At 39.5% G+C, this 27,747-nt stretch overlaps 1 protein-coding gene across 4 annotated transcripts in view; it reads left to right on the top strand.

Moving 5' to 3' along the window:
• Positions 1-27,747, top strand: part of ripor3 (RIPOR family member 3) — a 207,591-nt gene that overhangs the window by 133,073 nt on the left and 46,771 nt on the right. For all 4 annotated transcript variants that reach the window (XM_080204443.1, XM_080204440.1, XM_080204439.1 and 1 more), the window contains 2 exons: positions 11,147-11,272; positions 14,448-14,593. In XM_080204443.1, coding sequence (XP_080060569.1) covers positions 11,147-11,272; positions 14,448-14,593 — 272 coding nt within the window. The remainder of the gene's footprint in view (positions 1-11,146; positions 11,273-14,447; positions 14,594-27,747) is intronic.

Raw genomic sequence — 27,747 nt, 5'->3', positions numbered from 1 at the left:
GATGGTGATTCTGAACAGATAATCTGTCAAATTTTATTCAGATTGCTTGATTTCAAAGGGCTCTATCTGGAGCCAAATCAGATGAAAGCACTATAGAATTCAAGGTGCTAACTGTTTACAATTATCACGTCAGTTACAGGCATCTTTACCAGTGTCAAAGATTGGCCATCCATTTACTATTGATGAAGGCCATTGATCTACTATAATGATATAAAGTTCAGTCATCTGTTCTTTTTAGTTTCTGCTCAGGTTTGAAAAGGTTACAACATATTTACAAATGTAAAAACATACGAAGTAGGAGCAGAAGTAGCCCCTCGATCCTATTCTGCCATTCAATAAGATCATGGCTGATCTGTTTGTATTTCGAATTCTATATTCCCATTTACCTCTGATAACCTTTGATTTTCTTGCTGAACAAGCATCTATTTACCTCTGCCTTAAAAATATTCAGTGCATGTCACCATCTTCTGAGGCCAAGAGTTCAAATGTTGCACAATTCTTTGAGAGAAAAAGTTATACCTCGTCTCTGTCCTATAAGGGTGGCTCCTAATTTTAAAACAGTGCATTCTAGTCTGAACTCACCCACAGGAGGAAACACCCTTTCCACGTCCACCTTGTCAAGCACATTCGCGATGTTACATACTTCAACCAAGTCACTCCTCATTCTTCTAAACTCCAATGGAAACAAGCCCAACCTGTCCAACCCTTCCTCATAAGACAACGCTCGTTCCGCATCTCAATTTAGTAAACTTGCTGTGAACACATTTAGCTCCAACACATTTACATCCTCCCTTACTTGAAATGTGGTTTCACCAATGTCCTATAAGAGCATGTTAAAATTCCTCTCATACTAAAGGATAGTATTCCATTAGCCTTCTTGATTACATGCTGTACATATATACTAATATTTTGTGACTCATGCACTCCAATACCTAATTCCCTCTACGTCTTGGAATTCTGCAGTTTTTTTTTCTTTTAGGGGGAATTCTGCAGTTGTTCTCCATTAAGTAATACTTTGCTTTTTTAGTCTTTCTGCCAAAATGAACAACTTCACGTTTTCCCGTGCTCCACCTCTTTATCCATAGCACATGTTTTCCATTCAAAAAACTGTAATAAATCGGTTAAACATAATTTCCCTTCCACAAAACTATGCTGACTCTTTCCAATTATCTTGAGTTATTTAGGTGCCCAGCTTTAATGATCAATTCTAATACCTTCCCCATGACAGACATCAAGCTAACTGGCCAATAGTTTCCTGTTTTCTGCCTCCTTGCATTCTTGAGTAGATGGATTATATTTGCTACTTTTGATGGAATCTTTCCAGAATCTGGTGAATTTTGGAAAATTAACACCAGGACATCTACTACCTCATTAGTTACTCTGTTAAGACCCTAGAATGAAGTCCATCTGGTCCTACAGCTCTAGCGGTTTAGTCAGTACTGCCTCCTTAATGATTGTCATTTCACCAAGTTCTTCTCTCTCTTCCACTTCCTGATTTACAGTTGTGGCTGGAATATTTTTTGTATCATCTAAAGTGAAGACAAAAGCAAACTATATGTTCATTTTATATACAATTATTAATATCTACTATTAACTCCCCAAGCTCACTTTCAAGAGGATCAGCTTGCACTTTAATCTTTTCCTTTTTAAATACCTGTAGAAACTCTTACTATCCATTTTTACATTCCTACGCTTCTACTCATACTCTAATTTCTTTCTCCTGATTAACCTTTTAATTGTTTCAGTAGTTTCTCTAATTTTTTTTATTTTATAACCAATCACCTTATCCTTGAGATTAATGCTTTCTTTAACTTAGTTATTAACCATTATTAGTAATAATAAATTATCAATTATTTAAATCCAGCTATTACTCAGTCACAATGCTCCTATGTGGATCTAAAAATGGGACTAATTTATAGTTTGTACGTTTTGTGGAAATACACATGCATATTTCTTCCAAAAATGTTTATTTGATTGCAACTCATACAACACAATCTAATGGTTACAAATCTTTTGTGTCTTACCTGACTATGGGATTCCCCAATCTCGTCAGCATCTGGCCCGCTGCAAGTAAGAACATGGAATTTGGCATTTCAGCCAAAACTCCAATTACTTTCAGCCGGTGAATCCCAGGATAGAGATTTTTGGTGTTTGTTCCAGGAAAATAAAACTGTGCGATTACATTTCAAGATGATTTCTTCAATTGTACCATTTCTTTTACACAGCACTGAGGAATAATCTAACTTTTCTTTATTGTCAGTGGGATTTTTGATGGGTCATTCATATAATATTACACAGAACCTAAATAGTTTCTAAATAATAAATGCATTATTACGAATATCTGAATGATTATGTCCAAACCAGTGAATGCAATTTAAAGAAAATTGAGGAATTTTAAATGTATCATGTTTTTCTGTTATATGCTATTTCTTTAAATTAAAATAGTTATTTGAACTCTTTAATGACCCCAAATCACCATATAGGTTCCTGCACTCATATTTGGAGTGTTCTGACATCTGAAAGGGGAGTATATTCTTGTGAATTATCAAGCAAGATAGGAATTTTCAAATATTTCTTGGTGTTGGGGGCATTGCTAATGAGTGAGTGATCTTGCTCACATCATTGTATGCCGTATTTGGCTGTTGTAGAACCTTGAATGCAAATGTGGATAATCTGTGATGGTGATAAATTAGGAACTCAATTTTGGATTCAACACATGTCTAAATAAGTACAATTTCAAGGTAGCCTTCATAAATCCAGACAGAAGTTGAAGATTACCTAATAAACCAAAAAATAAAAGTTAATAGAGGCAAAATGGCTGCAAATATGAACTCTAATAGAATTGCGTATCAAACTAACTTCGATTGCTGAAGATGCCTTAAGATACATAAGTTAAAAGCATATGAAATATGGTTATTAATTCCATTCACATTTCTTGTGTGGACAGTTAAGGAGTTCTCTTAGCAAAAGAAAGGGTGCTATGGGTATTGTGGAGTTATTACATTGTTATTACAATTCTGGTGGCTGGCCGTGTTCAAGTCTTCTGCATTCTCAACAATACTGGGGGTGGAGGGAATAAAGAAATGTGCAAGGAAATTACTTATCAATGATACATCAGACAGGCTTGCGCATAGGCAAGTCTGAATGATGTATCATCAGACAAATGATGCATCAGACATAGATGTACACACAGAGCCTGACACACGCTACATGTCTTAATGCACTCTTTGTATTTACCTCTGTGCCAATGGGAAGTTGAATAGTAATACTACTAAATGAGTAGTTTTATCTTCTGAAACTGAACAAAGGGATTTCAGTGGGACTGTCAAAATGGCAAGTATATGTATGCACTTTTCATGGCTAACCAATCCTCAAACACACACTCCAAGTAATCTTTGGGTTCTAGTGCACAGAAAAAAGCAAGGACATAAAAAAATTACTGACTAGCAATAGTCAAGATGCAGATGTAGGATTGGTTACTTTCAGGTGCTTGGAAGATGCAGTGTTCTAAGATTTATTTAACCTGTGTTTGATTATGCTAGTTTGGTAACTGATTCTTGTACACTTTTTGGTTGGTGAAACCTATGGATGTAGCACACTGGGAATCCTCCTCAATGGATCTTGAATTCCCTGCAAAGGATATGAACGTATTGAAACTACTGTAACTTCTGAGGTATTTTAACATTCTGTAAAATAAAACTGCTGGATTTAGAATTAGAGCCATTTCTTCATTTCTCTGAGATAAATATAATCAACAGAAACTTGGCTAACATATAACAGAGAACACTACATGAGAAAATAACTACTCTCTTAATGAAGGGATGGTTGTGACTGACAATCTGTGTGTAAATTCAGTTGATTGCAACTGGGCCAATTTAAGGTCTAGAAGCAAAAGAATTCCTGCTCAGAAAATTTCCCATAGAGGTTAACATCTTAGAGAAATGAAGTTCACCTTCCACTGTTTGGAGGTTAACAGAAAGGATGCAAACTTGAACAGATACAACAGACGTAAGCAGTAATGGGTCCTGCTCTGATCTGAAAAACTGTGCGCTATTTCAGGATTCTACTACAAGCCAACTTCTTAAGTCCTTCTTCCCCATCTGTGAAGTGGCTTGAGATGTTTTATTACAGTAATAACTGTATATAAGTAGAAGTCGTTGGAAGTAGGCTCATAGTCGACAAAGTCCTGACATACAGAAGAAACCAACTTCATGTGGATGTTATAATAGATCATATTTATGCACCAAGTAGTGGTGAGAAGTTTGTAGTATGAACAGTACCTATGGACCCCATGATATGTTAGGCCTCAAGAACTTGGTGACAAATGTATTAATCATGTGCCCCACAAGGATTTAACATTGAGTTTAGCAACTTCAGACCATGAACTCTGTCCTCCATTCTGACCTCCTTTCATAATCCAACTTCTGGCTCAGCTGCATCTTGACCCCTCCATTTTGAACCCCCCCCTCCCCCCCACACACACACAATAACAAGGTCATCTGTTACTTATTCTTAAATTTTGCTTTCACACAGAACTGACCCTTGTTCTGCTTTAACACATTCTGCTAACTTACCTTTATGCCACCAGCAACACTTTCTTTAGTTTTTGTGCCAGCCTGACAGTGCCAATTTGTCTCAAGGGGTGGGCCACAGTGATAGCCTCATGGGGGGCAGGGGGAGGTGATATTCATTTAGTTGTGGTAGTGGCTAGGAGAGGATGGAAGAGCTGGGTCTGGTCATGATGGCCATTTAAGAGATGGGGGTGTTGCTTATGGTTGTGGAGTTGGGTGTAGGCTCATACTGTTGGGAGGGGTTGCTGGGGAAGGGGCTGATGGTCTGTGTGGGGGAGAAAGATTAATGGTCAGGGAGGGGCAGAGGTTAATGGTCGAGGAGGGGGCAGAAGGGGCTGATGATCGGGCAGGGGGGTGGGGGCCAGTGGTTGGGGGGAAAGGGCCAGTGATCATGGTGGGGGGAGAAGGGGTTGATGCTCGGTGTGGGCGGAAACAGATAGTGAGGTGCAACTCCGATCAAGGTTAGGGAGGGGAACTCTTGAGACTTTGTGGTGGGTTGGGGAAGGGGGTGGTGATACACACCCTCTTGATTTTTTTCTGGCAGAATGTCATAAGATCTGGAGAGAAAACTGAAAACATGCTGGTTTTCTTGCTGGAAACAACATTCTGGTAAGATTTAGCCCATTATATCTCTTCTGCAGGAGTTAAAGAAGACATTTAGTGTCAGTTTCATTTGTTTGGAGACCTGAAGGACAAAACATCTGGATGTTTTTTCCCACCAACCTTTACTTTTCAAAGAACATTCTGATTTAGCAAACAATCTAAGAGAAGAAAGGATGCTTTATTTATCTACATAAGATCCAAGATTGAAGTATGTAACTGTTACTGGGTCAAAATGGACACAACATTGCAGCTGAAGGGAAATGAACTGATACTCAGGCACATTGGGAACAACAAATCATGCATCCAGCTGATGTTGGCAACATGTTGTCTTAAGCATGTGACTGAAGCACCAATAGGAAACAGACTCTTGTGTACGAAGAATGTGGAATGAAGAAGCTACAAGGACAAGATTACAAGATGATGATTTTAAAAGCCAGTTTATCTTGCAAAAACAGACATTTAAATTAAAATAATTCTTTCAATTCTGTTTATTCTCTGAAAATTTGTTTACCCAGGGATGCATGTGTTGTGTGCCAGAAGTACTGAGGCTTGCCAAAACCAATCTGACCCTGTAGACCTTGGGTCAGTTAGCATGGGGTGTTCAAACGTGTTGGAACAATATGAGTAAAGAAGAATTCTTCTCCTTGAATTAATAAGTGTGTGGAGGAGGTGGAATTTTGCATTTATGTTAAACAAGAACTTGCTCAACCCACGTATAGTTTCAGATTGAATTGAATTTTTTGATTAGAATTTTTTAATTAATGCTTATTTAAAATGTTCTCTTTTTACTTTTGTATGCATCCATTCCGTGTCTTTGTAGTTCAATTCTTATTTAAGAAAATGTAATAGAATTTTAGCCCCTAATTTTCTTTGTCCTGAGGCACTCCTCATTGAAATATAATTCCACAGGTGCTAGGCATTGTCCTATACCTCTCCCAACTGACCATTAGTTAAATGTGTTATTATCTGTTATATATGCAGTAAGAAATATTGATCATAAGATTTGGCTCTATATTTTCAGTGCTATTTGTGGTATTTAGGGTACTAAGTGGCATCTATACCATAAGCACATACTTCAGGAACTAGCCACTCCAGGTGCCATTTTGTTGGGGATGTTGATGGGTGAGCATTATGAATAGATTGCGAGTCAGTGTGTAAAGCTGATTTTATACAGCAATGCCATTTTTGACCTCAGCATTCCAGCTACTATCCTCTCTTAAACATGCACAACTGAACATCTATTCACCAGCAGGAAGAATCCCTCACCACTGATACGGTTTAAAGAATCATAAACCACTTTCAATCTAGCTGCTTGGTGAGGTCTACAGGCAGCTGCTGAATTGTAGGGCTGTGACTTAAAGTTGGTGAAATTTGCAGAGAGTGGTGTTTCACATAGTGAAAGCCTCACTTTTCACTTTAGTGTTTCCATGCAGACCACTTGTTCGAAGTCATGTGACTCCATTGGCCAGTAGGATAGGAAGATTGAGCTAGGGTAAGGTAAAGGAAGACAAGTTTCTCACAAAAGGAGAAAAAATTAAGAAATGTTGGGATCTTACCAGGGTCATAAGGGAGGCATTTTTTTACTCTTCAGCAAAGAACAATGAGGTCTCCATTTTACAAAGGAGTTCCCACTGAAGTCCTGCAATTTTACAGTGTGGCTGGACAGTCTTGCAGTTGGCTTTGAAGGTGATTGTAACCATGAATTTCTCAGTGTCAGGATCTTTCCATGCTGAAAAATCTCATCTCACAGTTTGCTGTCTGCTGCTGTGTCAGGCAGGTCATTGACATATTGTATGTATGGTAGGAGGGAGGATTATGTTGATTTTTTAGGCACAGTGTTTATGTGGCCTCACTAAGTTAGCAGGCTTTCAATTTTGCAGGGGACCATTGATTACTCACAGATTGCTTTGTAGACATTATATTTAAATGCAGAGAACCACTCCCAGAGTGTACAGTTGGTGTGTGACCATGCTTAGCACATGATTCAACTCAAATAAGCTGTGTACCAACAATAGCCATGATACCTTCATTCTTTGCCAGTCTGCTATACTATTAGTATTTGAGCCACCACCTCAAACTCAGAGAATCATGACTGGGCAACAATAAATAGACACTTTTCACCTTTATCATGATTCTGGTGTACAACTCAAGAACACATTGTTAGCATGCACACAATGAAAGCCATGCTGCCACATAAAATCAAGAATACATAATTAGAGTGTCAATGTAATATACCCACATCCTGCACCATTCTGGAGAAACCCTGCAATACTCACCAAAGTATGTATCGTGATTTGTCATGCTCTGCTGCATCCTGCACAACCTCACCATCATGAGGGTACATCATTGCTGCTGGTTATATGCCTACCAGCTAAACAGGATGAAGAAGATAGAAGGAGACAAGGAATGCATCCCTTCCAGCCAGCTGCCCATGATTGGCTTACTAGTTTTCAATGAACATAACCCCCAGTTGCCCATTCAACAGTCCCACACCTCACCTATCCTCTGTTAGTCACCATCATAATGCCTTCTTGGCCAGAATACTGAAATAAAAACCACTGCAAAATCAACATTCAAACCAACTTTATCAAGCAAACCATCCAATGTTACATAGAAAGTCCACTGGTTACCCGTGTGCAATCCCTTTGTAGCTGTCTTCTGTGTGCTTTTGTCTGGCCTACTTGTTCCACAGCGCTGTTAGAGGAAAACTGTTGACTTTCATTGGAGGAAACTGCAGGATGACCTCAAACAGTCCTGGCTTTAGACTGCTAGGCTTCAGTCTGGACCACCTCACCCAGGGAAGCAGCAGTCTGGGCTGGCTGGTAGAATGGCAATTGCAAGGACAGGGGTGGAGTGGAGGTGATGGAAAGGTTAATGCTGCTATTCCAAAGGTGGCCAGTACATTTCTGCTTCATGGAGCCACCCTCTCCTCCCTGGCACAATGCCTCAGCAATCCCAGTATGGACAGATTGCTAGACTGCTGTAAGGCCTTGCAAATTCCTTTGAGCACTGGTATTCACAACCTGCATGACAGCAACCTGCATTTGTATATCAACAGGTGAGATTGCAGAATTTCAGTCTAAGCATCCATTGCAGTGACCAGACATTGGGTGACTTCTCCTTATCCAGCATAATCTGCTAGGCAGTGAAATAGGGATGTGAGAGCAAAAAGAAGAGATTGATAATGATGAATCACTATCACTAAGTCTCATACTCAATCATCAACTCAGATACTCACACTGCATGTGGACCAGAGGCAAGATCTGCATGTGCTGAGTTTCCATTCTGCTGCAGTGAAAGCTAAGGTATGGCCATCAGGCACACGGTTGGGTCCACTAGTGAACTCAGGGAGTTGGTCACCACTTCTGTGGTGGGCACCAAGTTCTGCATAAAACCCTGTCCAAGTTGATGCCAGACTCCTCCATCTCTTCGATGAGAATATAGGGGGCATGGTTAGTAAGTTTCCAGATGACACCAAAATTGATGGCATAGTGGATAGTGAAGAAAGTTATCTCCAATTGCAATGGGATCTTGATCAATTGGGCCAGTGGGCTGACGAATGGCAGATGGAGTTTAATTTAGACAAATGCAAGGTGATGCATTTTGGTAGATTGAACCAGGGCAGGACTTACTCAGTTAATGGTAGGGCATTGGGGAGAGTTACAGAACAAAGAGATCTAGGGGTACATGTTCATAGCTCTTTGAAAGTGGAGTCACAGGTGGACAGAGTGGCGAAGAAGGCATTCGGCGTGCTTGGTTTCATCAGTCAGAATATTGAATACAGGAGTTGGGACGTTTTGTTGAAGTTGTACAAGACATTGGTAAGGCCACAGTTGGAATACTGTGTGCAGTTCTAGTCACCCTATTATAGAAAGGATATTATTAAACTAGAAAGAGTGCAGAAAAGATTTACTAGGATGCTACCAGGACTTGATGGATTGCATTATAAGGAGAGGCTGAATAAACTGGGACTTTTTTCTTTGGAGCGTAGGAGGTTGAAGGGTGATCTTATAGAGGTCTATAAAATAATGAGGGGCATAGACAAGATAGATAGTCAATATCTTTTCCCAAAGGTAAGGGAGTTTAAAACTAGATGGCATGGTTTTAAGGTGAAAGGGGAGAGATACAAAAGTGTCCAGAGAAGCAATTTTTTCACACAGAGGATAGTGAGTGTCTGGAACAAGCTGCCAGAGGTCGTAGTAGAGGTAGTTACAATTTTATCTTTTTAAAAAACATTTAGATGGTTACATGGGTATGATGAGTATAGACAGATATGGGACAAATGCGGACAATTGGATTAGCTTAAGGATTTTAAAAAAATGGCATGGACAAGTTGGGCCAAAGGGCCTGTTTCCATGCTGTAAGCCTCTATGACTCTTTAACAGTGACAATGACTTTCTGACAGGCTTGCAAATATAGCAAGCATTTCAACATACATGCCCACCAGCATTTTCACCTATGTTATCCCAACAGAGTGCTCATCTGAGTCCTCTATAGTAAACTCTGATTTGTGTGATTTCACCCTCTGTGGGGCTGACACCTGCTTTACTCTTATCCCTCACCCTGATTGCAGACCACTTGTGCCTGGAAAATCACCACATGCAGATCTTGCCTCTATGCTATTTGATATCTGAGCTGATGACTGTGAGATCAGATTATAGTGTTTCATCATTATAGATCTCTTATTCCTTTTTGTTCCATATTCCTAAAGCACTGTCTAACAAGAGGCTTGAAGCTATTGACTAAAGTCTGTGTGGTGGTCTGTATCTGAGCTGTGACTGCAAGTGTGAGAGTGAGTGTTGGCAATACCTACAGAAAGTGAAGGTGTCATAGGAAAGTCATATTTTCTCCATATACGGCAATGCCTACAGGATTTTTGTCATTCTTACCCTAGTTTTCCAGCTTTGTTCAAATCCCAGCTAGTGAATACTTCTTCACTTGCAATGCAGTAGTGAATGATATGCTGTACAACTCTTCACCAAAGCTGAAGATACTTCATCTTCTCAAGCCTTTCTCCAATGTGCCAAGATGGAGCAAGAGATTCCAAAGAGAGTGCTTGCCTGTCCTCTTCCTGTTCAAGAGAGTGCGATTGCCCATGTCCTGAAGTCTTCTCTCTGTAGTCAGTCTTTCACTGAAGTGGCTTCATTCAGTACTGGTAGAGATTACAGCACAGTTACTAGCAGTCATGGAAAACTGGTATCACACTTCGTCAATATGTTTGCCAGGGAAAAGACAAGTGACTGTATATGTTCACAATGTCCTTCCAGAGAGCTGAGAACACTGTGGGAGACTGAAGCTCTATAATATTGACTTGGAGGAGGGGAAGGATAGGAGTCAAATAGAATCTGTAACAGTACAGCGCAGAAGTTCAAAAAGTAGAAGTAAGTAGTTTATGAAAATAGTTTTAAGATTTTTATTGAAATGTTGAGATTATTCTTGAGGACAAACATAGAATGATGGGTTAATAATTATGGTAATGAGGTAGTGATGTGCACTATGATGTAACTTTGACATCAGCAGTCATGCGCTGAAGGCTGAGACAGTAAGATAGAGTAGTCTGTAAAACAGAGAGAAGTACTTACTTGGAAGCTTATTATAATGTAACTAAAGAAGATTTTGTAGAAACCTATCAGAATTAGACCTAAGTCAACTCACAAGTAGTAGGAAAACTTCCCAATACGAGCCAGGCCACAAGTTACCCAAAGACAGCTCCAAATACTATTTAAAGTGAAAACCAAACTGCAAACTGGGTAGCTGATTTACATCCTGGATAAATTTCCCAAGCTATTGGAGATCCTATCCTATAATGTAATCCTTTTTGATAGAAATTATTTCATATAAACAACATGTGTAAACAACATCATACAAAGAGTAATGTTATAATCAAAATTCTGTTTTGAGTTTTGAAGTGAAAACTCTCTCACTATAGGATCATGTTCTGAAAAAAATCTGCTGTTTTTACTTTTATACAGGTATTGATTAAATATGGTCGACAGAGGTGGAAGTTAAAAGGAAAGATTGATGCTGATGACAGACAAACATGGGACGAAGAAGAAATGGCCTTCCTACCTCACATTAATGAAGACATTGAAATAAAGGTGCTTATTTGTAAATAACAGTTGAATGGCTTGATTGTAAGTTTTCATTAACATACTGCATTAAGTGTGAGCATCAGTTGTTCCTAGTTTAGATGTAGCAAGGACCAAATAGAGATAAAACTCCCTCTTTGCACCAATAAATTGTCTTAAACCCTACAAGACGAGTTTCCATATGACACCTCTCAATTATAAACAGAGGATGTTCATAATTCTCTGATCACTCATTCCTATAACCACTTGGAGGCCAATTTTAAATGAGTTGAGTAATTGATCACACATTTATTGCAGAAATCTTGAGTGTCGTGAAAGAGAGGAAAGTGAATTTTGAAGGGTCGTTATAATAATTTTTTGCTTGGATCCGTGAGAAACTGAGATTGAGATTACCTAAATATATTACGTATCTTGATGGTGTATCTTTTCAACCAAATATTTGAAATAGTGTAGGTCAACTTTACTCATTTGTTTTGCTTAGAGACTTTTCAAAAGCACAAGGTTAGGTTTATTTATCCCTGTAAAATAATTAACCTTTTGACAACCAGATAATTTTCTAGGAACTCCTTCAAAATGTTAAAATATTATGATGCAATTTAGGCCAAATTATTTTCCAAATAGTTGGTGGTTCCTGATAATTATGGAACCAAAAGCAATACCACAGACAGGGTGCACTAAATGAGACAACGTGATTGGATACCACAAAATGAACATCTTCAATAGAGGAAGTTGAATGAGGATACAATATAATAATAGAGCATTGCAACCACGAACCACATTTTTGATTTAGACAATGAGGCCCTGATTACAGTGCAACTTTTAAAATTACGACCTGTGAAAACAACCCTAAATAATTAGCAATTACTAATGAGTAATGAGGTTGGTAAATAATCTACTGACCACAAATTGTACTTAAATGGACATTTGTGACTGTTATTAAATAGTCTTGCACAAATGATTCTGTGCTGTAGCAACTAATCGCAGTGCTCATTTTAGTGCCTAACTTTTTACGTGACGCGTATTCATCCTTAATAATTGGTAATGCCATAATGAAAATAATTGTCTTCATACTGTCTGGTAACCTCAGCTTTAGTGTCTGGGTTGGCTGCATCACTGCTTTGAATCTCTTGTTAAAGTTTCCAATTCAGTATACGCTCTAGATAATTGAAATATTTCAGAATTGGAGATTTCATAGAATCATAAAATTTACAGTGAAGAAGGAGACCATTTGGCCCATCAAACCTGACAACAATCCCACCCATAACCCCACATATTTCCTCTCCTAGCCCCTCCGACACTAAAGGGCACGTCTTTGGAGTGAAGGAGGAAACCGGAGCACCTCAAGGAAATCCACACAGACATGGGGAGAACATGCAAATTCCACACAGTGTCCCAAGGCCAGAATCGAACCAGGGACCCTGGCACTGTGAGGCAGCAGTGCTAACCGCTTTGTCACCATGCCACCCCTGACATGAACAGCAAAATAGTTAAGAATTGCACTCTAATTGACAGCTTAGACTTCACATGGATGTGTGCAGGCTCATAGCTCTTGAGAATGAATTATGTTATCAGTTACAGTTGTTTTATATTTTCAATTATCTGTTGCTGCTCTGTTTCATTTCTCTTGATAATGCAAAAAATACTTGATCCTCATTTGCATCTCTAATTCGTGTTAAGAGATATCCACAAATCTTAACCAAGGATTGCAAAATTAGACCAAGTGCACTTGATATAGACTTATTTTTGCTTAATATAGACTTATTTGTACACAGCTATCCCCCTTAGTAATCCTGACGTTCCTAAAGACAATGTGCTAAACAAAAATTATTTTTACATGTAATAAGGATCTGCAATTTTTACATGAAAAAGCTATTGGGTGCTTTGAACCTAACTGGCCCAAGTTCTTTTTAATAACTTACTAATTCTTCATTACTTTCTAACTCTTAATGACTTAGCCCCTACTTGCCATTTCCTAGCTTGCTGCCTCCCCCATCTGCTGTTTTCTTCTCCTCCCTAACCTTCTTCCTTACGTCGTTCCTGCTTGCTGCTTCCCGCCTACTCTCTGACTCTCACTCTTCACTTCCCTTCTGCTGTCTGATCCCCCACTCACCACATCCTCTCATTCCCTGACCCACTTAACCCCAATTTTCCTTCTCCCCACATCCTCTCAATTGCTGTGTCCCTCTCTTGAACTGTCACTGTGATTGAGAGCATGGGAGAAGGAAGAAGTGAGAGGGACAGAAAGTGGGAGGAGTGATTTGAAGGATCAGGGAATAAGAGGAAGTGATGAGTCAGAGAGTTGGGGAGCAGAAGAGAAGCAGCACATTGGAAGATTTGGGAGTGCAAGGCAAGTAGTGAGTGCAAAATTTGGGAGAGGGAAGCAGCAAGTTGGGAGACGCAGCAACTGGAAAAGTCGGTAAGAAGCAGTGAGTGGGAGGGTCGGGATGAAGCAGTGGTGGGAAAACAGAGAAGTACTGAGTAGGAAGATCAGGAAAGGCAGTGGGCAGGAGGGCTAAGAAGATGCAACAAGTCAGAGGGTTGTGAAGAGGTGGTGATTGGGAAGCTCGTGGTGAAGCAGTAAGGGGGAGGCTCAAGGTGAAGTGGTGAGAGCAGGGTCAGGATGAAGTGGTGAGGGCAAGGTCAGGGTGAGGCGGTGAGGGGGATGGTCAGGGTGAGGAAGGGAGGATCAGAATGAAGCAGCAAGAGGAAAGCTTGGTGAGGCGGCAAGGGTGAGGGTTAGGGTGAGGCAGCAAATGGGGAGGGTCACAATGAGATAGCAAGGGGGGAGGGTCAGGGTGAAGCAGTGAGGGGGAGTGTCAGGGTGAGGCGGGGTGGATCAGGATGGGACAGTGAGGGTCAGGGTGAGGCAGGTAGCTGGAATGGGGGAGAGACAGCTGAACAGAAGTTTTTAAAAATGACTGGACACGCTCTGTGCTAAAATGAAAATTGCAATAGCTATTGGGGAATGCCCTTAACTTACTAACCACTGAAAAATGAAAATATGCTATTGGAACCTAGTTCAAATGGGGTATACATGTACAAGAAAACAAGTTCACAACTTTTGCCAGCCCTATTATGGTGTATGTAAGTTGAAAGATTTTTTGAATTTTATGATCTTATTTTCCTGATTCATTCTACTGAGTTGTGGAAAAGGTCACTTGTGAACTGAATTTTCTCTTCATAGGTTGCTGAGTTGAAAGGGCTGATGACTGTTTTGGTTGGAACAGTGACTTGTGAAAGTGCAGATTTCTTTTCTGCGCAACCTCAGATAATGATTGTGGATATTACTGATCTAGGCACTATTAAACTTCAGCTGGAAATCATGTGGGAGTAAGTATTGATGCAACATATTCAAAGAGAATGTGGTGCTTGGGTCTACCAGATTTCATTTTATATTTAGGATGTTAAATTACAGATAAGTTTTTTAATGTGACCAGTGAAGCCTCATATGTCCACTCTTGCTACTCTTAGTGATAGTGTCTCCCTTTCTGTTATGGAATTGCATTGAAAAATGTTATTGCACCAGAAGTTCCTATTGATATTGACTTATGGTTTCACCTGAAAACCCTGCCAAGGAACTTGAGCTTACTACAGTCAGAAAAATAACAATCCGACTTGCATCAGATCTTGTGTCTCAAGCATTCTGTGCATTTGAACTATTTATCATTGCAATGTGAATGCATTAACAGGCCGGTGTCAGTCCCATTTATTTCTTTTATAAACAGGAAAGTCCTGTTTGCTAACAAACTGTTTTACTAAATGCTGATTGAAGCATAATAGTGTGCAAGGTTTGGGTTGAAATAAATATTTAACTCTGTTGCAAGTTGCAACTCAAATCTTTTAAATAATTATCATGATATAGTATAGAAAAAGCAACTGACTATTAAAACTGCCAAAATATAAGTGTAAGCACACATGCAATCCATGTCACAATATTGTTAAATCGTTCTTCCCTTTACATATTTTATCCAGTAATATTTGAAGCTTTAAGTATTTATGCATTTCATGTAGGAATAAACGTATCGACACAATTCAAGAGAAGTAGAAGTAGCTCATTTCCATTCATTAATGCTTTACATACAATTTTTTAATGAATATATTAACCTAGCACTTTTAAAACCATTTCAAACTGATGTGCTGATTATGAAAGAGCGTGTTATGTCTATCACACATAAGATTTGAAAAAAAAACTTTCTCTCTAACACCAATTCTAAAATTGAATCATTTGATGTGCTCCCATCCAACTGAATATTCTATATCAATTAAGACACAGTTCCTAGTAGAATTTCTCCTCTGTCAGAATACAATACAACCTCTTCAGTCTACAATACTAGTGACCACGTCATTTATGGATTTCAGAATTTGCTGTATTATAAAATAATGTTAGATTGCCTAACAAGTGAATGAATGAGAAAATAATGTAGCTATAAATACTGAACTGAAATATAAAAGTGATAAATTATTATAAAAATTATTTTACTTATTCAAGTATTTTATTTTCCATGTTTCTGTTTGCATGTTTCCGTTTGCAGAATACTGTACAAAAATGATGCTCGGTCATGATTTTCACATAGTCGCAGCAGATTACAAGTTAGCAAACGTAACACTAATATTCAAGGAAGGAGGGAGAATTAAAACAGGGAACTATAGGCCAATTAGCTTGACATCAGTCATCAGGAAATGCTTGAATCTATTATGGAGGTCTTAATAATGCCGTTAGGAAATCATAGCATGATCAGACATGATATTGTTTCATGAGTCAACATGATATTACAAAAAACAATTCATATTTGACCCATTTACTAGAATCTTTGGGGGATATAACAATAGATAAAGGGAAGCCTATAGATCTAGTAATCCTAGATTTCCAAGTGTCAAACAGAAGGTTAATAGGCAAGATAGAGTTGGGATAACATATTAGCATGGATAACAAATAGGTTAATTGATAGGAAGCAGAGTAGGCATAAATGGAACACTTTCAATTTGCAGGCTGTGATGAGTAGAGTGCCACAGGGATCAGTGCTGGAACTGCGGCTATTTATCAACTATGTTAATGTCTTAGTCAAGAATAACGTATCTAAGTTTTTTTTAGGAGGACACAGAGAGGTTGGAGAGAGATATAGCCAGGTTAAGTGAGTGAGCAACAAAATGACAGATGGAACATAAGTGTGAGGTTATTCAATTTCATCATAAGAATAGTAAATCAGAATATTTTAAAAAATGCATGAAATGTGTAAATGTTGATGTTTGTAGAACTTGGATATACTCATATCAGGAATTCAAAGTTATCATGCAGGTACAGCAAACAATTATGAAGGAAAATGACTTTATCACAAGGGGATTGGAGTACAGGAACAAACACTTCTTGCTGCTTTTGTGCAGAGCTTTGGTGAGACCATGCCTGGAATGCTGTAGCAGTTTTAGTCTCCATATTTAAGAAAGGATATACTTGCATTGAAGGCAGTACAGTAAAAGTTCAGTAAATTGGTCCCTGGAATGAGAGGGTTATCCTATGATGTGAGGCTGAGAAAATTGCACCTATGCTCTCTGGAGCTTGGAAGAATGAGAAGTGATCTCATTGAAATATACAAGATTCTAAGGGTCTTGACAGGATAGATACTAAGGTTGTTTCCATTGGTTGGGGAATCCAGAACTTGGGGGCACAGTCTTAGGACAACAGAGAGATTTCTTGGGACTAAGGTGAGGAAAAATTTCTTCACTCAAAGGATTCTGACCCCAGAGGATAGTGGATGCTCCATTGTTGACTCATTTAGTACAGAGGTAGACAGATATTAGATCCCTCAGGGAATCAAGGGATATAGGGAGCAGGCAGGAAAGTGAATTTGGAGCCCAAGATTAGTTGTGGTTTATCCCCGGAATCACTACAGAAAAAATTTACTTGATGTACTTCAGCACAGTAAACATTGATGTAAATTGTCTTGCACTTGACAAAACATTGATTTTACCAGACTTACTGGCTGGGATTCTCCAGCCCTGAGGGACCCACTGTAGGAGATTAGGCAGCCCAGCCAAAAGTCGATTGACTGGCAGGACTAGACAATCTTGGCAGAGGATGCGGCTGGAAAATCCCACCCACTGGCAATGAAATTTGTCATTTTGTGTCTATTTTTTAGTGCCAAAGGTGGTATTTTGCCTCCAAAATGACATCCATGGTCAACACACACATCTTGTGCTAGCCACACTGGATACCATTTTGTGAGGATGTTGGCACTTGTGCAGGGAACTTGGAAGTTTGCAGAGAAGGCAGTCATCAGGCAACTAGTGTCTTGTACTGAATTAATATCACAGTACTATTTTAAAGTTCAGTGCTCCAGCTAATGCCTTTTTAACACCCCCTCCCCCCAACCCCTATTTAAAGAGCTCATCGATAACCTAAACATTAGTTGCTGATCATTTTCCATTGGCTCTTGCCATGATTGTCTGGCTTCCAGGGTTGTTTAAAGTTACAAAGATAAGCAGGGAGTGATGTGGAACATCCTGAAGGATTTTGTTCTGGCTTGAGGGAATTGGTCCAAACTACTTGTTCTCAGGCATTGGGACAGTAGTTAGTAGTTTGTAATTCTCTTGGACAAAATATTGCATTTAATGTCACATCATTAATCAAAATTGACTGATTACATTACCTTGGTAGTTATAGTTAGGCTTCATTGTCTGACAATTCTCAGCATTGATTCCCTGGGTAATTGTAATGGTCAATTGCAGTAGACAGTCCTAGCTGTATCTTATCTCTGGTTTGCTTCTCTTCTGGTGAGCAACATCGACAGTTCTCACCTAACTAATTTTCAAACCTTCATCCCTTACCAACAGCTTTATTTTGTCAATGTATTTGATCTTTGTGAAAGGTTTATTTTTAATGTTTAACTTTATCTGTATTGATGTATTTTAAAATCTCTAACTTTCATATTGATTTTACTTAGTGCCAGTTTTATTTTTCATTCTTACAAATGGGGCCAGAGGTTTGATGCCTGGATAAATTCCAGGTCCTGCTCAGTCCTTGCTCCTCAATTCATCACTCTCTCAATGCTATTTTTAAATGTAAGTCCTGTAATTGGCTAGAGGTGAGCATGGCCCCCAAATAGTGGCGCTGGGGGTTCCAGGATGTGGCTATTATCTCCAGTGCACTATCCAAAATAGCAGACCAGTCATAAAAGCTTGGGAAAGTGTCTACACAGCCCCATTAGATATATTGTGCATGATCAGTAGCAAGATGCCCCAAGTTCCAATAATGTTCATGTCATTTTAAAAACTTACACTTTGCCTTGGTTTGAACCTAACAGCTGTGCACTAATGGGCGGCAAGCGGTTTGGGTTTACTGGAATCCCTTTTATAAACTGCAGCCTTAACCTCCACATCCTATTAATAATCTCCTAAGCACGATGATTGAGATGTTAATTAGAGATGACCAGGCTCCCTGTTCCCTTCATATTGGCCTTACTTCGAAAAATGAAGTGCATCCTGGAGATATTGGTTCCCAGAGAGGTTCTTGGGGACCCTGAGGCTTAAATTGCACCTAATCCCAATCCATAGTATGACAAAATCTGGCCCAATATGTCTATACCCCTCTTCATAACTCTCCTTCATAGTGCTTCCATTTGACCCCTCATTATCTGTCATTTCTTTCCCCTGGGCCTTCTATTTGATCTTTATCTTGTTTACCCCCACCTTCTAGATAAACTCCCCTTAATTCCTATCAAGTGCCAGACTTAACCTCTCAGTCACTAATTAGCATTTAGACTTGATATTTTAAAGGGAGAAGGCTACATGATTATCGTGTCTTTAGCCTTTACCTGTTCAGGAATATATGGAGGGTGCTACTGTTGCTGTAACCTTCTTGTGTTGCTAACAAAAATTCAATGAAACATTTTAATAACCCAAGTCTTCAAAGTGTAATTGGTGAAAGAAACTATTTTGAAAACTTTGGGTATATTTTACATTTACAAACATTTTGAGCAGCCTGTTTCAAAACATGACTGTTCAAAACCAGGTGGCCAATTACCCTACATATTATAAATTTATGCACTACTGTAGGCTTGGAGGTTAGTGTGCATTTGGAATCTGCTGTGAATTTCTGTATCCAAGATCTTGTGCACTGAGTGGTGTAAAAGATGCCTCTTAGGGGAGGGAAGAGAATATAGAAGGGACAAAAATGCATCTGGCTTTGATGCAATGTTTAGTGATTGATTCTAGAGTGGAACTGGTGAGGCTTAACTACGAGCCAGCCAGTTGGAACTGTGGCCTGAATTTTCATCCTCGAGATGGGTAGTGAGAGTTGGGAAAATTCCTGGCTCAGCCTGTTGAGCTCAGGTGAAAGTGCCTACACAGGCAGGATCTTCATTGCCAAGGGGCAACTCTGGGCTTGTTTGGCAATCTGAGCTGGGAAAAAGATTGGAGGCAATCACAGAGGCTGGCAAGTGCCAAGGTGAGCAGTTTAAAAGACTGCTCAGCACTGTGGAACTTAATCCTATTTAAAATAGAAAGATGAGGGACTCCAGGTCTCATCCTCCACACACTCTCTATGCCCCATCCATGAAACCTCATGCCCTCTACCAACCCTCAATGGCCCTTCATATCCTTTGTCATGATATGTTCTTCCATCCACCCCAATGGCCCCTCATGCTGTACCACTTATCTATGCCATTCCACCCACCGCCTATAGCCTCTCATAACCCACCGATCCCAAGCTATGCTCTTCCATTCATCCCTATGTCAATCCTTATTATATATCTTCGGTTGAGAATTCAAACAACTATTAGTCTTGTTGAAACAGCTGCAACCTAGAAAAAGCATTGCTGGATTTACAGGTCAGGCTCTCTGATCTTTGTGGTTAATTCCACATTGCTTAACTGTACAAGGTCAAGGGTTTATGGTTTTTATTATTGATACTTTAAAATGTCTAGATAATTGACACTTTTATTGACTTTTAGTGAAATTAATTTTTTAACATTATAGGGAAGTCATAAATTCATTATTTTTTAAAGCTTTTTTTATACATCCTATTGTCACCACAGGTTGTATGGCTTCTGTGTATTTGAGAGGCATGGAAATCTAATTGTTTGGCATTGTGGGTATAAGGAACCATAGAGAGTGGATGGAAAGGGCTTAAGAAACCTGAGAAGAAGCTTGGTGAGGTGCATTACTTGGCATAGGGAAATGAACCTGTTTCTTGAACAGTCTCCTCATGCAGACTAGATTTCACTGCTTGTCAGAGAGGCTGTGAACCATGTGTCTTTCAAAACCTAGCCTGACTCCATGCAATCTTCAGAATAATAGGACATGCCTAACCCTGCAATTTACCCAGCTTGGTTGGGAGTGCTGGATGCGGAGTTTTGACAGGAATCAGCTCCTATCCTTTAAAGGCACTCCTGAAAATCAGACAACTTGGAATGGGACAGGAGGACCCAGAATTGGGATTTGCCTGTCAAGTATAAGGGGCTGCTGAGTCATCTGAACCTGGTGAGAATCCAGGCCTATGTCAAGCAGAAGTGGGAATGCTGAAGGAAAAGAGGGAAAGGAAACATAAATATATATTTTTTAAATGATGCAAACCTAATAATGTCAATTAAACTGCAGTGGCTGTAAACAGGGGTCTGAATAGCTGGATTCATGAATCATTTGGCTGGCAGATGAAACCACTGCTTTCTGTTGGGAGTTAAACCTGTGTGACCTATGTGAAATGATTGTTCTAATTCTTTGAGTCCAGGTCTTTCTGTGCATGTTTGTTTGGGCATCCCTAAAACTGAATCATCCCAGTAGAATTTGGATTTTCGTTGTAGCCAATATCAACTAATTTGAAGCAGAGCTATACTCCTGTCCAAATTCTGAAAGTTAAATCCTTCATCCTTGATGTCTCAACAATACCTGAGATTTTAAAAGTTTATTTGCACTGTATGTTAGAAAAGACATGTGCTTTTTTTGGCCTTATAATTTTTCTGTCCTCCAGCACCCTGTAATATTACCTAGTACTGAAGATATTCAGGGACCTGCTTGCAGACTTTTTTCAATGTTATTATTAAATTACTTGCTAGGAGATGCATGATCGCACCCCAGAGTTATTTATCTGTGTATATTAGCCAACACTTTGCTCCCTTTCTTCCCTTCAGTAACATGGTTGAATTACCTTGATTGTACTGGGCCGTTATTTATTATCTATAAACATTTGCATCAGAAAGTCTGGTTTTTAACCGAAATTGAAACAAAATCTGTTTTCTGAAAAAAGACTTTAATTCTCATTCTATATATTCTATTTTGCACTCCTGTCAACTAGATCCCCCCTTGGCCTTGCTTCTTTCTACCTGTGCAACTTACTACATTCCAAAGCAAGCCCACTATTCTTTTAATTCTGTTTTGCTGCACAGCTTTTCCCTTCCACCAACGTTACCCCTGCCCCTCCCCGTCCCCCAACTCTGTTCCCTATCTTAAGAGTCTTTATCCTTCACGTTCCTGCATCATGATCCCTTAGTGCCCCTGTGAAGCATCTTCGGATTTTTCATTTTATTAAGTGGGCTATAAAGGTAAATTATTGTTATCAACGGTCTTTTTTGCGTAATTTCTAGTTTTTCTACAACAATTTACAATTAAAAAATGGCATATTGTATATGTAGAATACTGCATAGAAACAAATATATTTAATCTGAAGTTGGATGCTAAAGATACAATAATAACTTCAGAGAATGTAAAGTGACTGTTATTAGGGCCCCTGCATTCTTAAAAAAATCCAGAAATCATTTAACATTGATAATAAATTTTTAGACTTTAAATTCTAATGCATCTGTTAAACTTTCCCTAATTGTATTCATACTCTCACCAGAAAAAAGTAAAATACCAAGCAATCTAACTAAGAATGATGCACAAAATGATGACATTATGGCGAGCGTTTAAATATTGGATAAGAGAGATTGCCGTCCATTGGTATTACTATTCGTGACTTGTTAATTGAAGCTTTGACAATTTGAATCTGATGTATTCTTTCACTTTTAAACAAGCCTCCTCAAAATGTATTGATGTATTGTGCCAAAAAAACAAAAATATATTCTGTTGAAAACAAAGAACTCAGCAGGAAAGATCCGTACATTCTTCACTCAGGAAGTTAAGTTTAAAAGAAGCTTATAAACAGTATCAAGTCTCAGGATTGGGAGTGTTTTAGAAACCAGAAAAGGAATGCTAGAAAGGTTAATGAAAAGGGAAAAAAATAGAAAATGGAAGTAAATTACCAGGACAGATTATAAAAGCTTTGGTAAGTAATTAAAAAGGAAGAGAATAATTAAAGTAAATGTTGGCCCCTTAGAAGCAGAAACAGGAGAAATTATCATGGGGTTTGAGGAAATGACGGTCATTAACCAAATATTTTGTATGTGTCTTCACAGTAGAAGATGCAAGTTGCTCATCAGAAATAGAGGGGAACCGACAAGTTGAAAATAGTGAAGAAATTAATGCTAGCAGAGAAAATTTATTGGAGAAACTCAAGGGACTAAGTACAGCAAGCAAGTAGGAAGGCAAATGGCATGATTTGCTTTGCTCCAAGGGTTTGAAGCACAGGAATAAATAAGACTTGTTACAGTTGTATGGGATTTAGTGAGAGCACATCTACAATACTGTGCGCGGTTCTGGTCTTCATATTTAAGGAAAGACGACTGGGAATCTCCCCGGCCACTGCTTTGCTTGAGTAGTGCAGCAGGCCGCGAGACATCAGACATCAGACCTCTAGTGGGACTCACGAGCAGTGTTTGGCTGATCACGAGTATCCAGGTCCTTTTTCTTCATGCACTTGTGTCTCTATTGGTTGGGGAAAATAAAACACAAGGACACAGTCTCAGAGTAAGGGGACAACCATTTAGGGCTGAAAAAACTATTTCACTCCAAGGGCGGCACAATGGCACAGTGGTTAGCAAGGCTACCTCACGGCGCCAGGGACCCAGGCTCAATCCCGGCCTTGGTGACTGTCGGTGTGGAGTTTGCACTTACTCCCCATATCTGCGTGGGTTTCCTCCAAGTGCACCAGTTTATGCCCATAGTCCAAAGATGTGCAGGTTAGGTTGATTGGTCATCCGAAATTGACCCTAGTGTCAGGCGGATTAACAAGATGAATGTGTGGGGTTATGGAAATAGGGCCTGGATGGGATTGCGGTTGGTACAGACTCGATGGGCCTAATGGCCTCCTTCTATATGATAGAAATTCTATAGTTGTTCTACGATTCTAAGTGGTTGTGAATCTTCGGAACTCTCTACCCTAGATGGCTGTGAAGGCTCCGTTGTTGAATATGTTTAAGGCTGAGATAGACTGATTTTTGGTCTCTTATGGAATCAAGGAATATGGGAAGGAGGTGGGAAAATGGAGTAGAAGAATGTGATCAACCATGATCTTACTGAATAGCAGAACAGACTCGAACATGTGCTCCTATTTCTTGTGTTCACCTATCCTTTGGTCACTTCCCCTAGTTCATATTTCTCTAATGCTTGATGTTAGGCCTTGCCTTTTCTCACCTTAGGTTATTAATTATATTAGTGTGTTAAATAAAAGCAAATTGTTGTTAAGTATGCAACACAGGTTTTAAAAAAACCTCTACTAACTGACCACGTTTTTAATCATGTGCAGTATATGTTTTTACCTAAGCAAAACTTTTACAGCATGCCCATAAGCACATTGTTGGGAGAAATAATGGCCTCAAAATTGACAGTGAGGTGGGCAGGGAAGAGTGATGAGAAGTCCAGAGATGCAGGAAGTTTCCCATGCTTCCCAGCTGGCAGCTAGCTAGATAGAGAGGTTGACCGGTTGTGGGGTGAGAAAATCTAAGTTAGAAGGCTGTAGTCAGGGACTGGATAGGGATGGAGGTTTGGAGCAATTATAGTGGTGGTGGGGGTCAGCCCAGAGAGTTGAGGAATTTGAGGAAGTGGGGGGCATTCAACAAATCCCAGACAGGGAGACCAATGGAAGCAGGTTAGCTTGGAGTAGCTGAAGAAGGTGTTTTTGGCGGGGGGGGAGAGAAGGAGGAGGAGGAGGAGGAGGAGGAAATGTCTACTTCTCCTTGTCCACACCAATGCTGGAAAGGCATTTACAATAGAGACATAAGAACAGGAACAGACCATTTAATCCCTTGCGTGTGATCAATAAAATCATGACTGATCTGCAACTTATCTGCTAGATTTGGCCTTTATACTCCTGCAGATGTTAGGTTTCCCAACCCTGAGAAGTCTCAAAATGTGAAATCTAAAATGTTGTGGAAACTAAGGCACACAGTGCCATTAACATGTTTATTTACTTTTTATTCTTTCACAGGACATGGGCATTGCTAGCTAGGCCAGCATTTTTATTGACCCTCTCTAATTGCACCTTGGAAACTACAGAACTATTGAATTCCTACAGCGCACAAAAGAGGCTATTCAGCCCATCAAGCCTACACCAACTCTCTGAAAGACATCTTATCCAGGCCCGTCCCCTGCCCTATCTCTGTAACTGTGTACAATTCCATTGGCTAATCTATCTAACCTACATATCTTTGGACTCTGGGTGAAACTGGGGCACCAAAAGGAAATCTACATTGACATGGGAAGAACGTGCAAGCTGCACACAAGCATTCACCCAAGACTGGAATCGTACCCAATCCCTGTCATTATAAGGCAGCACTGCCACTGTGCCAAAAAGGTGCTAATAAGCCAGTTTCTTAAACTGCTGCAGTCTGTGGGGTGTTGGTACACTCCCAGTGCTGCCTCAGAGGAAGCTGGAGGATTTTGAGCCAGTGACAGTGAGGGAACAGAGATTTGTTCTCAGTCAGAGTGGTGTGTGAACTTGGAGGGGAACTTGCAGGTGATGGTGTTTCCATCTATCTGCTGTCTTTGTTGTTCGAGGTGTTGAAGGTCGTAGGTTTAAAAGTTTCTGTTGGAGGAGCCTTGGTGAGTTCTTGTAGATGGTACACGCTGCTGCCACTGTGTTTTGGTGATGGAGCAAAAAGATATTGTAGGTGATGGATAGCAAGGCAATCAAGTGGGTTGTTTTGTCCTGGATAGTGGCAAATTTCTTGAATGTTGATGGAGCTGCAGTCATTTAGGTAAGTGGAGAGTATTCCACCATACTCTTGACTTGTGCCTTACAGATTGTGGACAGACTTTGAGGAGTCAGGAGGCGAGTTACTCTCTTCAGAATTCCCAGCCTCTGACCTGCTTTTGTAAGTCCCAGTATTTCAATGGCTGGTGCAATTCAGTTTCTGGATTATTGATAGTGGAGCATTCTGTGATGGTAATGTCATTAAATGTCAAGTGCTCATAGTTAGAGTCTCTCTTGTTGGTGATGGTCATTGCTTAGTACTGCATGGCATTAATATTGCTTGTCAACCCAAGCCTGAATATTGTCCAGATCTTTCTGCATTTGGAACTGCTATAATAGCTGAAGAGTTGTGAATGGTGCTGTAATCAACAGCAAACATCCCCACTTCTGACCTCATCATGGAATCTTCATTGATAAAGCAACTGAAGATTGTTGAGCCAAGGACACTACTTGAGAAACTCCTGTGGTGATATCCTGGGGCTGGGGTGGTTGGCCTTGAACAACCACAAACATTTTCTCTTGTGCTAGGTATGACTCCAACCAGGATTCCTTCAATGAGTCTCAGAACTGTAACAATACTTTATAACTGAAATATGTCTCAAATATTTTCCTTTGGTTTATCCAAGTAGCCCCTAAAATCCATTAGAAGTCTGACTGAATTAATATTGCTTTTAATTTATGCTTTACAACATTATATTCAGTCCTGCGAGTACAAACAACACTGAAAGGCTATTGCTAGTTAATCATATCTTTTTCTGTGTAATGTAAAAGTGCCTCTTTTTCTATTTGATATAGCTTCTCATGAAAATACGTGCAGGTTAGGTGAATTGGCCATGCTAAATTGCCCTTTAGTGTCCCATGATGTGTGGGTTCGGGTATTAGCAGGGTAAATACGTGGGGCTACAGGAATAGGGCTTGGGTGGGATGCTCTGTTAGAGAGTCTGTGCAGACTTGATGGGCCAAATGGCCACTTTCTGCAACTTAAGGATTCTATGATTCGCAGACCGAGTTCCAGATCAATATTGCCACCTTAAGGTAACATTCTGTTATGACAGCATTTCCTGTACAAATCACAGTTTTAGTTTAAGCTGTAGCATCATCTGGTATGCAATACTATCATTTCTATATATATAAAAAAACAATGTTCAAAAAAAAAATCACTCGCATGTGCTACCTTTTCATGTTTTCTTCTTCTGAGAATGCACTGATTGTCTTTTAACTGGAATTGTCACTGTGCTGGTTATGAACTAATAATGTGGGGATGTGATACACTGTGAAGACCTTTTCCCCTGTTGTTCTGAATTCCACTCAGATTAGCTATAGAATGATAATTTTCGGCACATCCAATTAGAAATTTGGAATATGTCATTAAAAGTAACATACATAGTTTATGATTGACAAAAGACTGGCTATTCACAGAACAGTCTGCAAGTTCCTGATTATAAGTTCTACCCTAGAGATAAGTTATTGACGTGGGTAGGGAATTAGTTAGGAATCAGCAGATATGTATAGGTACTTCAATTGGCAGGACGTGCCTCTCATTGCCTTTCTTTCATTCACTCATGGGATGTGAGCATTACTAGTTGGGCCAGCATTTATTGTCCTTCCCTAATTGCCCTTGAACTGAGTTGCTTGCTAGGCCATTTCAGAAGGTATTTTTAACAACAACATTCTATTCTTCTACATTGCTGTGGGTCTAGAGTCACATGATCAGGTAAGGATGGCAGATTTCCTTCCCAAAAGTATATTAGTGAACCAGATGGATTTTGACAACAATCTAAATTAATTTACGGTCACCATTAGACTTTTCATAGAATCCCTACAGTACAGAAGGAAGCCATTCAGCCCATTGAGCCTGCACTGACAACAACACCTAGCCCCTAACCCCATAACCCCACATATTTACCCTGCTAATCCCTCTGACACTAAGGGTCAATTTAACATGGTCAATCCATCTAATCTGCACATCTGTGGACTGTAGGAGGAAGCCAAAGCACCCAGAATTAACCCACGCAGGGAGAATTTGCAAACTCCACACAGAAAGTCATTCAAGTGTGGAATTGAACCTGTGTCCATGGCACAGTGAGGTAGCAGTACTAACCGTAGCAAAGTGGTCTCAATGATTGTTAGCTGCTAACATGACATGTCCCTTTAAAGCCACTGTACTAGTTATCAACATAACTGGAGGTGGTAATAAATAGCTGGGGTAATTGAAATAGATATTACAATAGCTGATACACCTTAGGGTCCATGACAATGACCAATTATCTTTAATTTTTAAGATACTTTGCAACTGTTTCAAGGTTTGACATTTTGAAATATGATTCTAATTAGTATAAAATTATTTAATATTTATGGGAATGCATCTTCTGCGGCAATCCTTATAGTGAATTTGATAGCGCAAAATTAGGTGATAATGTAACTT

Source organism: Carcharhinus amblyrhynchos, chromosome 16 (assembly GCF_965287045.1).
Source record: "Carcharhinus amblyrhynchos chromosome 16, sCarAmb.v2.hapA, whole genome shotgun sequence".
Taxonomy (NCBI): Eukaryota; Metazoa; Chordata; class Chondrichthyes; order Carcharhiniformes; family Carcharhinidae; genus Carcharhinus; species Carcharhinus amblyrhynchos.
Note: the sequence above shows the minus strand (reverse complement) of the source record. Positions and strands in the feature narration are given on the sequence as shown.